Here is a 12,213-nt window from a genome sequence, read left to right on the forward strand (position 1 = left end):
TATTATATATAAATGTAGTTATATATGTATTTATATTATATATAAATGTAGTTATATATGTATTTATATTATATATAAATGTATTTATATATGTATTTATATTATATATAAATGTATTTATATATGTATTTTATATATATATTTTTTTGAGATGGAGTCTTGCTCTGTTGCCCAAGCTGGAGTGCAGTGGCACGATCTTGGCTCACTGCAAGCTCTGCCTCCTGAATTCAAGCGATTCTCCTGCCTCAGCCTCCCAACTAGCTGGGATTACAGGCGTGCACCACCATGCCTGGGTAATTTCCTTATTGTTAGTAGAGATGGGGTTTTACCATGTTGGCCAGGCTGGTCTTGAACTCCTGATCTCAAGTGATCTGCCTGCCTCAGCCTGCCAGAGTGCTGGGATTACAGGTGTGAGCCCCCGTGCCTGGCCTAATTGATTGAAATTTAAATTAAAATGGCTACCTATTGGAGAGTGGAGGTCTAGGGACTCAGTAAAAGCTTGTCAGTGAATGTTGAAAGATGATTAACTTCTTTTGCTTCTGTTTCTGCATCTGTTAAGTGGACATAAGAATAGCTCTCACCTCTTGGGTTGTTGTGAGGATTAAATTCACGGAAGATGCTTTGAATGGCTCCTGGCATTGTATAATGAATGCCAGTGATTGGTTATTCTCTTTACCACAAAGCTCACAGTTGTGGATGAAGGGAGAGAGGGTGACCTGATTCTTATCCCAGCTGCAGATTTTTCTGTTCCTCTGACCTGATAGCTCTTATCACCTCTCCGAAGAGTGGAGAGGAAGGACCATTTCCTGGCATTTGCTGGCCCCGTGGGAGGTCAGGCGCAGGGAACCACTTTCATCTGCCATCCTGCCTCTGCCCTCCCGGGCTCCTCTGCTGCTGCTCTTATGCAAGCCCCAGAAGGCAGGTGGGGCTCCTCTGCCAGCCTCAAAGATAGGAGCAGCTGGGGAAGGTAGCAGACACCCACCAACTGCACGTGGGGCCTGTCAGACCCCCCCCACCCAAATCCTAAAACCTGAGAGAAATCCTCCAACAAGACTTTATCAGCCTTGACATGGACTGGCCACAGAAGCTCATTTTTGTCGGCTTCAGAGGCTGAGAAGTTGTTGCAGTTTGGCTGCAAGGTTAGCGGAACCCATGGGACCCAGGCTAGGCAGGGATTCAGATGCTGTCACAGGCCAGGGCAGTTACCTCAGGAAAGAACCGTGAAACTCACAGGCTTCTGCGCTGCTCGGCCCTGATAGACCACACCAGCCCCTTGCAGGGGCTTTCCATGTCGGTTTGGTTTAAACACATCAATGCCAACCACAGAACAAAAGGAAAAAAGGAAAGGAAAGAATGGAGGGTCTCCCCTGCCACTCTGTGAGAGTCAACATGGCTCCCCAGCCTCGGCGCCGGTGGTATCTTAACCAGGATAAGTCTCTGTTGGGGGCTGTCCTGGCTTTGTAGGATCTTCAGCAGCATCCCCAGCCTCTACACACGGGATGCCAGCAGCACCCCTGCCCAAGCCCCTGCAGGTCATGACAGCCAAAAATGTCTCCAGACATACCCTGAGGGCAAAATCACCCCCAGCTGAGATCGCCTGGGCTAGAGACAGAAAGTTTCCAGAGCCCTGGAGCTGCTGCCTCCTGCCTCCCACTCTGTAGGTGGAAGGACGCCTGGTTTGGAACAGCCCTGCCCTTGGTCACACTGCAAGTGACGTGTGAAGTCTGGGCTGAGACTCGGACCCCTGCCCAGTGCCTAGAGAATCTGGAGATCCTTGATTCGTGGGCACGTCCAGCAGGGAAGTCAGGACCACCCCCACCTCTGTCCTCCCTGCCCTGCCCTGCTCACTGTGCGCTCACCTTCTCCACAGAGACCGTGATTACCACCTGAAGACCTACAAGTCGGTACTTCCCGGGAGCAAGCTGGTGGACTGGCTGCTGGCTCAGGTGAGGGCCTCCTCAGGGGTGTGCGACCAGTGTTCTGCTTTGTCTGTCAGTGTGGGGCTTTTTGTTTTGTTTAAAAATTTTCTATTACTGCTTTTAATTGTGGCAAACTGCACAGAACATAAAATTTACCACCTTGATCTTTTTTTTTTTCTTGAGATAGTCTTGCTCTGGCACCCAGGCTGGAGTGCAGTAGTGCAGTCTTAGCTCACTGCAGCCTCTGCCTCCCAGGTTCAAGCAGTTCTCCTGCCTCAGCCTCCCAAGTAGCTGATATTACAGGTGCACGCCAGCACACTCAGCTAATGTTTGTAGTTTTAGAGAGACGGGGTTTCACCATGTTGGCCAGGCTGGTCTCAAACTCCTGACCTCGTGATCTGCCCGCCTTGGTCTCCCAAAGTGCTGGGATTACAGGCATGAGCCACTGCGCCCGGCCATCTTGATCGTTTTTAAGTGGATAGTTCATTGGCATTAAATTCATTGATAACGTTGTGCAAGCGTCACCACCACCCATCCATGGAGCTCTTTTAATCTTCCCACACTGAAGTTCTGTTCCCATTCAACTCCCTACTCCCCCTCCTCCAGTCCTGATGAGTACCATTCTACTTTCTGTCTCTATGAACTTGACTACTCTGGTTACCTCATATCAGTGGAATTGTACAGTATTTGTCCTTTTGTGCCTGGCTCATTTTACTTAGCATTCATCCTAAAGGCTCATCCATGTTGTAGCGTATGTTGGAATCTCCTTCCTTTTTAAGAATATTCCATTGATTGTATGTTAGTCCATTTGTGCTGCTATAACAAAATACCTGAGACTGGGTAATTTATAAAGAACAGAAACTTACTTCTCACAGTTCGGGAGGTTGGCAGTTCCAGACCAAGGTGCCGGCAGCTTTGGCGTCTGTCAGAGGCTGCCGTCTGCTTCCAAGACGCCGTCTTGTTGCTGTATCCTCCCGTGGGGAAAGGGATGGGGGGGCAGACTCCCTGCCTCACACCCATTTCTAAGGGATGCCTAATGCCCTCCTGACTCAGTCCCCTCCTGATGGCCATACCTCTCAATACGGTTGCATTGGGGATCACGTTTCAACATGAATTTTGGAAGGAACAAAAAACATTCAAACCGTAGCAGTGTGTCTGTACCACATTTTGTTCATCCATTCATCCCACAGTAGACCCCGGAGTTGCTTCCACGCTAGGGCTTTCTTTCAGTTTTAAAACTGGGATGGTCTTGGGCAAACTAGGCCAAGATAGTTATATCCTGGTACCAAACTGGAGCCTCTGTTTGGGGTTGGCCAGGTTATTCCTTTCAAAAAAGTTCCCAGTGGGTAGGGGCTGACCAGAAGCTTAGAAAATCTATGCATCAGTTTTGGTGCAATATCCCAAAGGTGTTTGCTCTGTTCAGGTGCCGCATACAGGCCTGTTGCCTGTCTCTTCTCCTTTATTGCTCAGGATCATGGATGCTTACCTGGATAAGGCCCCAGCAGGCATTGTGCGTTATCCTGTTGGGTCCTCTAACCTACTTGCAGATGGGGAACTGGGCCCAGAGAGGCAGAGTCCCTGGTCCAAGGGTGCACAGCTTCATAGTGGCGAAGCTGGGACTCATCCACTGTGCCTCGGTTCTGTGAATTTTTCAGGGAGTCCTCAAGAATGTCCATTTGTGGTCTGTAAAAAGAACACATTGGCTCCCAAAGATGAGAAGAAACCTGTGAAATAAAAATGGATAAATGTTTAAACATCTACAGAGTGCAGCTTTATGTTGGCCTCAATTGTTAATTAAGCATTCGTAAAAACTTCATTCGAAAACAATTTGCTGACTGGATTTTCTCGTGTTGCACAAATTCCCGATATGTCTGATAAATCACAGCCAATTTTTTTTTTTTTTTTTGAGGCGGAGTCTCGCTCTGTCGCCCGGGCTGGAGTGCAGTGGCCAGATCTCAGCTCACTGTAAGCTCCGCCTCCTGGGTTTACGCCATTCTCCTGCCTCAGCCTCCGGAGGAGCTGGGACTACAGGCGCCCGCCACCTCGCCCGGCTAGTTTTGTATTTTAGTAGAGACGGGGTTTCACCGTGTTAGCCAGGATGGTCTCGATCTCCTGACCTCGTGATCCGCCCGTCTCGGCCTCCCAAAGTGCTGGGATTACAGGCTTGAGCCACCGTGCCCGGCCTCACAGCCAATTTTTAAAGTGAATGTTTTTCGGCACCAAATAACTTCAAAAGAAAGTTGAGAAACATCCTTGAAAATAAGTTGTCTAGCCCAAAGAGTATATCAAATGTGAAATATGGGTGCATTTTAATATGTTTGCTATGATACGGGACCCTGTGTCCTGAGAGGTCTTGAAATATCTGGATTTGAATTCCAATTTGCATGTCTGTGAAGCACAGAGCTGCTAACCATTGTACTGCACTGCCCAGCCCTCCTGAGAATCACATGCAGTCAGCCCAGAGCTCATGCTTTTATAGCCAGACAGATGTGGGTTCAAATCCTAGCCCCGCTACTTCTAGCTCAGTGACCTTGGACAAGTTGCTCAGCCTCTCTGGGCCTCAGTTGTAGAATGAAGCTAAAACCAGTATCTTCCCCTTTAGATTGTTTTGAGGTTTCGATGAGATAATTGTGTAAGTGCTTAGAATGGTGCCTGACACAGAGTAATTGCTCAATAAATGTAACTATTACTATGATTGGTCATCTCTTTCACAAAAGATTCAGGGTGGCCCACGATTACATGCAATATAGAAGACTAAAGAAATTGTGCAAGGATTTGGGGACCACCAGACCAGTAAGACCAGGAAACAAACAGAGGTGGGGGGGTTTGGCAATCTGCACAGAGTCCCGCCTTCTGAATGGGCTGCACACAGGTGACGGGGTGCCATGTGGGAGCTTCTTTCATGGTTTAGGGGCTTCAGTCAGAGCCCAGAGGAGCCTGGGTTCCAGGGCTCTCAGAGCTGCTCACTTCTCACTGCTGTGGATGTCTCTGAGGCCTCTTATTTCTCAAGCTCCTGCGGTGTCCAGAGCTGCCTGTTGGTGTCAAAGCACAGGGGAGGCATTGCTCCGAGGGGTGAATCCCATGCCTCACTCAGGGCGGGTGGGCTCACAGAGACAACAGGACATTGGGTCTGAGAGGTATTTGGAGATGGAAGAGATGGGCAGCACTGCTATGGGAATGGTTGAGAATCAAGGATGAGCCCTGGGATTTGGGTGCAGTAGGCCGATGGAAATACCGTTTCTGGAGATGGGAAGATGGGCAAGAGTGTGTGGGGAAAATGACTTTCTCCTTGGGCACGTGAGATGCCATGGGGATTTCCATCGGATGGGCGGGGAAGAGGGTAGGCTTTATATATACACACACCCAGACCTCAGGTGCCCCCCACTGCAGAGTTCGCTCCTTGTCAGCTCTTGGGTGATATCTGAAACAGGTTAGAAGAGAGTGTAGGGAAATTAGACAAGAAAGCTCATTAGCTTAACTTTTTTTTTTTTTAAATTATTTTTGAACACCTGCCATGTATCGGGGCTGTTTTTGGTTCTAGAGACACAGCAGGGAACAGGACAGACAGAAGCTCCTGTTCTCCCAGATCTTACATTCTCGTGAGGATAGGAGAGACACTTAATAAATAAGAATAAGTGGAATACATTACATGCCCGCTGGTGCTAGGTGTGGTGTGGTGGAGGGGACGGTATGGGAGCGGGGGCAGGGGATCGCCCCCTCACATGGGCGGGATGGTGCAGTTTACACAGAAGGTCAGGGACGGCCGTACTGAGCGGGGACATTTGAGCAGAGGGCTAATAAGGGAGGGGAGGAGCGAGCCCGGGCCACATCTGGGGAGCAGCAGCTCAGAAGCTCTGAGGCAGAGCGAACCGGGTATGTCTGGGGAGCAGAGAGAGGGCCAGGGTGACTGGATGGAGTGAGAGGGGAGAGGAGTGGTGAGGAAGCCATGTGGGCAGACCATACCAGGCCGTGTCCACCCCTGGAAGGGTCTGGACCCCTGCAGGGCTCTGAGCACAGGAGCAGTGCATGTGGCTTCAGTTCATACAGACTCCCCGGCTCTGTGTGGAGACTTTAGGGATGAGGCTGGCAGCAGGGAGGGCAGGAGGAGGCAATGCTAGAATTTCAGGCAGGGGAGGATGCTGGCTGAGAACAGGGTGGTGGGGGTGGCGGGAGAAGTGGTCAGATTCTGGATGTTTTGAAGGTGGACCTAATGGGTTGCTCATGGGTGAGTAGGGCGTGGGAGGTGAGAGACAGAAAGGAGCGGAGAATGACTCCAAAGCCTTTGGCTTGAGCTGCTGTTGACTGAGCTGGGAGGCTGTGAAAGAGGCAGGTATGCGGGAGGCTCAGGCCTTTACCCTGGAACACTCCAGCATTTAGAGACTGGAGGAGGAGGAACCAGTAAAAGCCACTTCCAGTGTTGGCGGCTGGTGCTGGGCATGCCGGGGGCTTTCTCGTGGCCTGTGCTGGCTGAGGAGTTGTGGGCTTGGCCAGAGGCCCCTCGGAGTAGCCTGCCTCACTGTCACTCTGTTCTGAGCCCCCCAACCCCAGGCACCTGCATCTTGTTGCTAGTGGAGGCAGGGAGAGGATGTGGATCAAAGGCTGTAGCCGACCATGGAATGTGTCCATCCACTTCAGCAGCCTGTCTGTGGCTTGGCCTGGTGTGGGAACACAGGATGGGTAACTAGAGCCCACGCAGGAGGATGACTTCCAGGAGATGGTTGGAAAGGCAGCTCACCTTCGGCTTGGGTCAGGGAAAGGGGAGGAGGGTGTGCCTGCGTGGGTCTCTTTGTGCGGGAGAGATCTGTGACAAGGATGTGACCTTGGAGCATGGTGACAGCCTGTCTTGACTTCAGGAGGCACCCCCCACCTTGTACCTTAGCAGGAAAGCAGGAAGAACACATAATTGTGTACGGCAGGAAGGTATTTTTGCTTTGGACACGTCTTCATTTCTAACTCTAGGTTTTTCTACCGCTTAAAATAAAATGTTGATTTAGTCCCTGCTGAATCAGTTACACATGCGTTTGGCTGCACATAACACATAACGGGAAATCTGACTTCTTTTTTTTTTTTTTTTTTTTTTTTTTTGCAGGTGGAGTCCTCGCCTCTATCGGGGCCCAGGCTGGGAGTGCACACGTGCCGCGATCTCAGCTCATTGCACAGCTCCGCCCTTTCCGGGTTCACTCGCAATGGTCTCCTGCCTCAGCTTCCCAAGTAGCTGGGACTACCAGGCTGCCCGGCCCCACCTCGCCCCGGCCTCTACGTTTTTTTGCTATCTTTTAGCAGGAGACGGGGTTTCACTTGTGTTAGCCAGGATTGGTTCTCTCTGTCCTCTCCTGGACCTGTGCTTGATCACAGCCTTGTCTCGGGGGCTCCTCCCAAAAAGCTGCTTGGCATTACAGGGCTTGCGCCCAGCCGAAATCTGACTTATTAATAAGATATTCTTCTCTCACATAATTCATTGTCTGGAGTTCGTGGTCCTAGAGCTCAACAATGCTGTCTGTACCCAGGCATCTCCTGCCTTTTTCTTCTGCTATCCTCGTATTTTCTCATGAGTTGCCTCACAGTCACAGGTGGCAGCCATGGCTCCAGACATCACATCTGCACAGAACTATGGCCAAAGGCTGTCCTGTTGGAGAACATTTATTCTTTCTCTGTATTGGGGAGGAAACTTCCTACAGTCCTCCCTTCCCCTGCATGGTCTTTTCCTTAGGTCTCATTGGCCAGGTGGGTCTGACATACACCCCCTAAACCAGCCGTTGGGGAAGAGAACCAGGATTGCTGATAGTGGCTTAGAATTCCTTGGGATTCATTTCTTGTGACTTCAGGAGGGGGCTTGCTAGGCATTATTCAGACAATCAGAGTTCTTTAAACTCTGAGGATGAGGTGGGCATTGGCCCTTGAAGAGACAACTTGCACTCTCTTATCAGCTCCGGATCGGTTTGGTGCATTATCTTCTTTAATCCTCAGAACAACTTGAGACAAATGCAGTTGTTCCCATTTTATTGATGAGGAAACTGAGGCTTGGGTTGTGGAACTTGCCCCAGGGCACACAGCCATCAGGATCCTCTGTGTGTATGTGTGTGGCAGGGGTTGTCCTGATGCCTTCATATTCAGTAACAATCATAACGCTCTGTATTAATGATCGCTGATTGAGTCTGAGCAGAGACCCCTCTCAGGGGTGTCAGAGGCCTAGGAGAATCAAGGGCAAATCTGAGAATGAAATAAAAATATGGGTGAGGAAAGGAAGCTCAGAGAGCCTTAAGTGATTGCCCGAGGACATGGCCAGGGCAGAGCAGGGCTTTGAACCGGGGGAAGCCAGCTCTGGAGTTCGCTCTCTTTGCCTCTCCACTGGGTGATTTCTGGGTCTGTGTCATTTGGGCTCCAGGACGCCCCAGGCTGTGACTGTCACATGCAAGGCAGGGGGTCAGAGTGGGAGAGAGCAGAGGCGGGCCAAGGAGCCAGGTGTGGGGCGGGCACAGATTTGCAAGCTTCCGTGCTGGCTCTGCAGAAGTGCACCTGGAACGCCCGCCACGTGGACTTCTACGACCAGGCAGATGGCAGGTACTGATGGCAGCAGGGTTCTCAGCAGGGGCAGGGGCAGGGGCAGAGAGGGGTCAGGGTAGGAGAGGCGGGGGTCAGGCTTGCAGCTTGAGGTACTGGGAGAAGAGACGCAGGAGAAATGGGAACAGGAAACTTGGCTGCAACCCTAGACAACTAACCTCCCCTGTCAGCCTCGGTTCCCCTCTCCATGGCATGGTGGTGGGGAGTGTCCAGCTTTGAGCGGCCTCCGCTGTTACTGTGTAAGCTTGAGCAACTGCCAAGTCTGTCTGTGCCTCTGTTTCCTCCTCTGTTGAGTGGAGTTAATAAGAGTGATTGTCTCCAGGTCAACCGTACAGTCTGAGTGAAATCTCGCAGCCCCTTGCACGTGGTAGGTCAGTGAGAGGCATCCTTGGGCATCTTTATGGGGTCTTGGAATTCATGGGTAAAGAGGCTGTCAGGGGTCCTGTATAACTCAAACCTCTCTCCCCCATTACTCTGTCTCTCCGCCCCACTTTGCCTCCTCCATCTTCATTCCTCAGTGGTTCTCTCCAGTGAAAAAATAACTAATCAGGAACAGCTAACATTTATCAAATGCTGCCTGTGTGCCAGGCTTTGGGCCGAGGGTCTTGCACAGAGCGTCTCATTCAATCCTCACGAGAACTTGGTGGGATGGAGACACTCTCCCCACCACTTTAGAGAGGTAGAGGCCGAGACAGGGAGGTGAGTTCAGAATCAGTTTCCAAACTAGGTCCTCTCTTCTCCCTTCTTTCTGTCCCTCCTCCCTTCTCCCATCAATCCCTTTTCTTCCCTTCCTTCCACTTTTTGTGACCCACCAAGTACTAGACTTTGGGTTTTGATGTGGGATGATGATGTGAACATGGCAGGCAGCGTCCCTGCCCACATGGAGCTTACACCCGGTGGACAACAGACCTTAAGCAAAATGTATACATGAGTGAGGTAATTTCAGACTGCGACAGGGTGGCACGGATGCCTTGCCTGAGTGCGTGTGACCGGTGAACGTTTATTGAGAGGACGGGTGGAGGAAGATTTGGGGCACTACTTTCGGGTAGTTAAGAATGGCACTCTCTGAGGAAGTGGCACGGCCCTGAGACCTGCAAAGCCGGGACAGGGCATTCCAGGTGTGCAGGAAAGGATGAGTGCAAAGGCCTTGAGGTGTGCAGAGGGCACCTGAGGGCGGGTTGGCAGGTGGGGGTGTCAAGGCAGGGAGGCATGGCGGGGGAGGTTGCAGGGGTCTTGTGTACGGCGGCTTCCTCTGGGAGGGGAGAAATTGCATCCTTCCGAGAGGGCTGCAGGGAGGTGGCAGGGCTTCCTGTTCAGGTGACACTTCCAGGCCTTCTGTATCTCTGTTGACCTGAGAGTCCCTACTGGCCTTGCTTTAGGAACTCCAGGACCCTGTGGGGAGGCTGGGACTGTGAGTGCCTCAGAAGGCCAGGTGGCTCCAGCTGCCTGCCGGGCCTCCCATCTGCAGGGCAAGGCCTGCCTCCCCACGCCGCCCCCCCCACCCGGCCCCAGCCGGCCCCTCACAGCGGGGGGCAGCTGCCCTGGATATGGCCTGTCATAGCCACCTCCCCTGGCAGGGTTCCCACCATGGCTTGGGGTTCCTGTGGAAGAAATGTGTCTTAATGGAAGTCAGCACCTGTGTCTTGGGGGTCCTGTGCGGGAAATGTGTCTTAATATGGAGGTCAGCCAGGGCAGGCAGTGTGGTGAGATGCCAAGGCCAGAGGCTCTGCCCAGGGCCGAGTCCTGCTGCCTCTGAATAGCACCCCTGTCTCCTCTGGTGGGAAAATCCCCTCTGGCTGTGGACGGGAGGGGACAGGCGGCCTCTCAGGACTCCTCATTCTGGGAGGTGTTTCAGTGACAAGAGGTGGTGCCTGTGGCTGTCTCTTCGGAGTTGAAGCTCATTGACCTGGCTGCGAGCTCCTACACGATCTGGCCCCTGCTGACCACTCCTTTGTTCAATCAGCAAACAGCTATTGAGCAGGGACTCTAGGTCTGCCCCGTTCCCAGCACTTAGGATTGAGATTGAGTGGGGGCACAGCGGTGCTGGCTCCTGGCCCTCATGGGTCTGACTCAGCTTGTCCTCCCCCTGGCCGGCCATGCTGCCTTCTGGTTTTTCTGCGCTCCAAGCTTCTGCCCATTTCCAGACCTTTGCCCCTACTGTTTCCTCTGCTTGACAATCCCTCCCACCATCACATGCGTGTGCACACGCACACACACGCGTGTCACACACTTGGCCTGGATGTGTTGAGAGTATTTGGTTTGCAAGCAACAGAAACAGGCCCTGGCTAATTGATGGGGGAATAAAAAAGATGACTCACTGAAGCGGGGGTGGGGCACTCACAAAGTCAGGGCAGGCCTAGGAGGCCTTAGGAAGAACTGGCACCCAGAAGTGCTGAGAAGCTAGCACGTGGGGGCTCTGTCCAGCACACCGCTGCGGGGGACAGTCAGCACTGCTGTTCCTTGTCCTTGGGGTCCTCCACTGAATTGTCATGTTCCCGGGGCAGGGAGCATCCCGTTGGCCTCAGCCTGACCTAGGAGGGCTGCAAACCTTGATCGACTGCCCCACCAAGATGATATCCCACCTGGGAGAGTTGGCCCCAAAGGCCAAACCCGCAGGGCCCAGCACATGGGCCGTGCCTGTTCATTCTTCACGTTTCAGGTTGGATGTCACTTCCTTGGGGAAGTCCTGAGATGAGTCAGATCGCCTTGGTTCAGATTGAATCAGTTTGGAATATTTTCATTTGCCAGGATAACAAACCCAACTGAACAGTGACTTACACAGACGCCATCTATCAAGAAGCATGGAGCTAGGTGGTTGCAGGGCTGGTGTATGGGCTCAGTAGCAGACAGAAGAACCTTCCGTTCTTCACCCCACCATCCTCAGCATCTCAGCAATGTCACTATCTTGCCTATCAGGGAGCCACTGCAGCCCCCAGCATCACTTCGTCATACGACTTTATCCCAGGCAGGGAGGGGTGGTGCTGCTTTTCCCTTTTACCTGGAGAGTGGGGGAAGGTGTTTTTCAGAAGCCCCTGGTAGTCTTCCTCAGTTGTCTTATTAACTGGTGCTTGGTCAGTTAGCAATTGAACTTGATTTCTAGTATTAGAGACACAATTATGGAGGCTGAGCCTAATTAGGGTTTGTGTTTCTGTGGCATGAGAGAAGTCCAGAGATGGGTAGTTTGAGCTGCCAGAGTGTCTCCTGATATCTTTGGGGACCACACTCTCTGTGTCTTTCTGCTCTGCCTTCCTTAGTGAGTTTCCAGCCACCAGGGCACCTTGTAGTCTAAAGTGACTGCAAGAATTCCAGCCATCACATCTTTGTTCCAGGCAGGAGGAAGAGAAAGAAAGGGCCAGGGACAAGGGGTTTTGCCAGAGCATCCCACCGGTGATTTCTGCTTATAGCTCATTGGCCACCTGTAGCTGCAAGGGAGGCTGGAGATGGATGAGGGCCTCCCATTCTCAGGGAGTAATGGGAAAGGTGTTGCTAGGCAACCAACATTGTCTGCCACTTAAAATCTCCATGTTTTCTTTGCGGTGTTGATCACAGTACAATAAAATAGTCTTGTTTGGAGTTAATAATAATCACAAACGGGGCCGGATGTGCTGGCTCATTCCTGTAATCCCAGCACTTTGGGAGGCCAAGGCGGGCGGATCACGAGGTCAGGAGATCAAAACCATTCTGGCTAACACGGTGAAACCCCATCTCTACTAAAAAATACAAAAAATTAGCC

General features: G+C 51.8%; 1 protein-coding gene across 1 annotated transcript in view; it reads left to right on the forward strand.

Moving 5' to 3' along the window:
- Nucleotides 1-12,213, forward strand: part of PREX1 (phosphatidylinositol-3,4,5-trisphosphate dependent Rac exchange factor 1) — a 213,473-nt gene that overhangs the window by 158,779 nt on the left and 42,481 nt on the right. Inside the window, 1 exon segment of the mRNA XM_017862768.1 lies at nucleotides 1,871-1,946. Coding sequence (XP_017718257.1) covers nucleotides 1,871-1,946 — 76 coding nt within the window.

Source organism: Rhinopithecus bieti, unplaced genomic scaffold (assembly GCF_001698545.2).
Source record: "Rhinopithecus bieti isolate Rb0 unplaced genomic scaffold, ASM169854v2 scaffold_65646, whole genome shotgun sequence".
In the NCBI taxonomy this organism is placed as follows: Eukaryota; Metazoa; Chordata; class Mammalia; order Primates; family Cercopithecidae; genus Rhinopithecus; species Rhinopithecus bieti.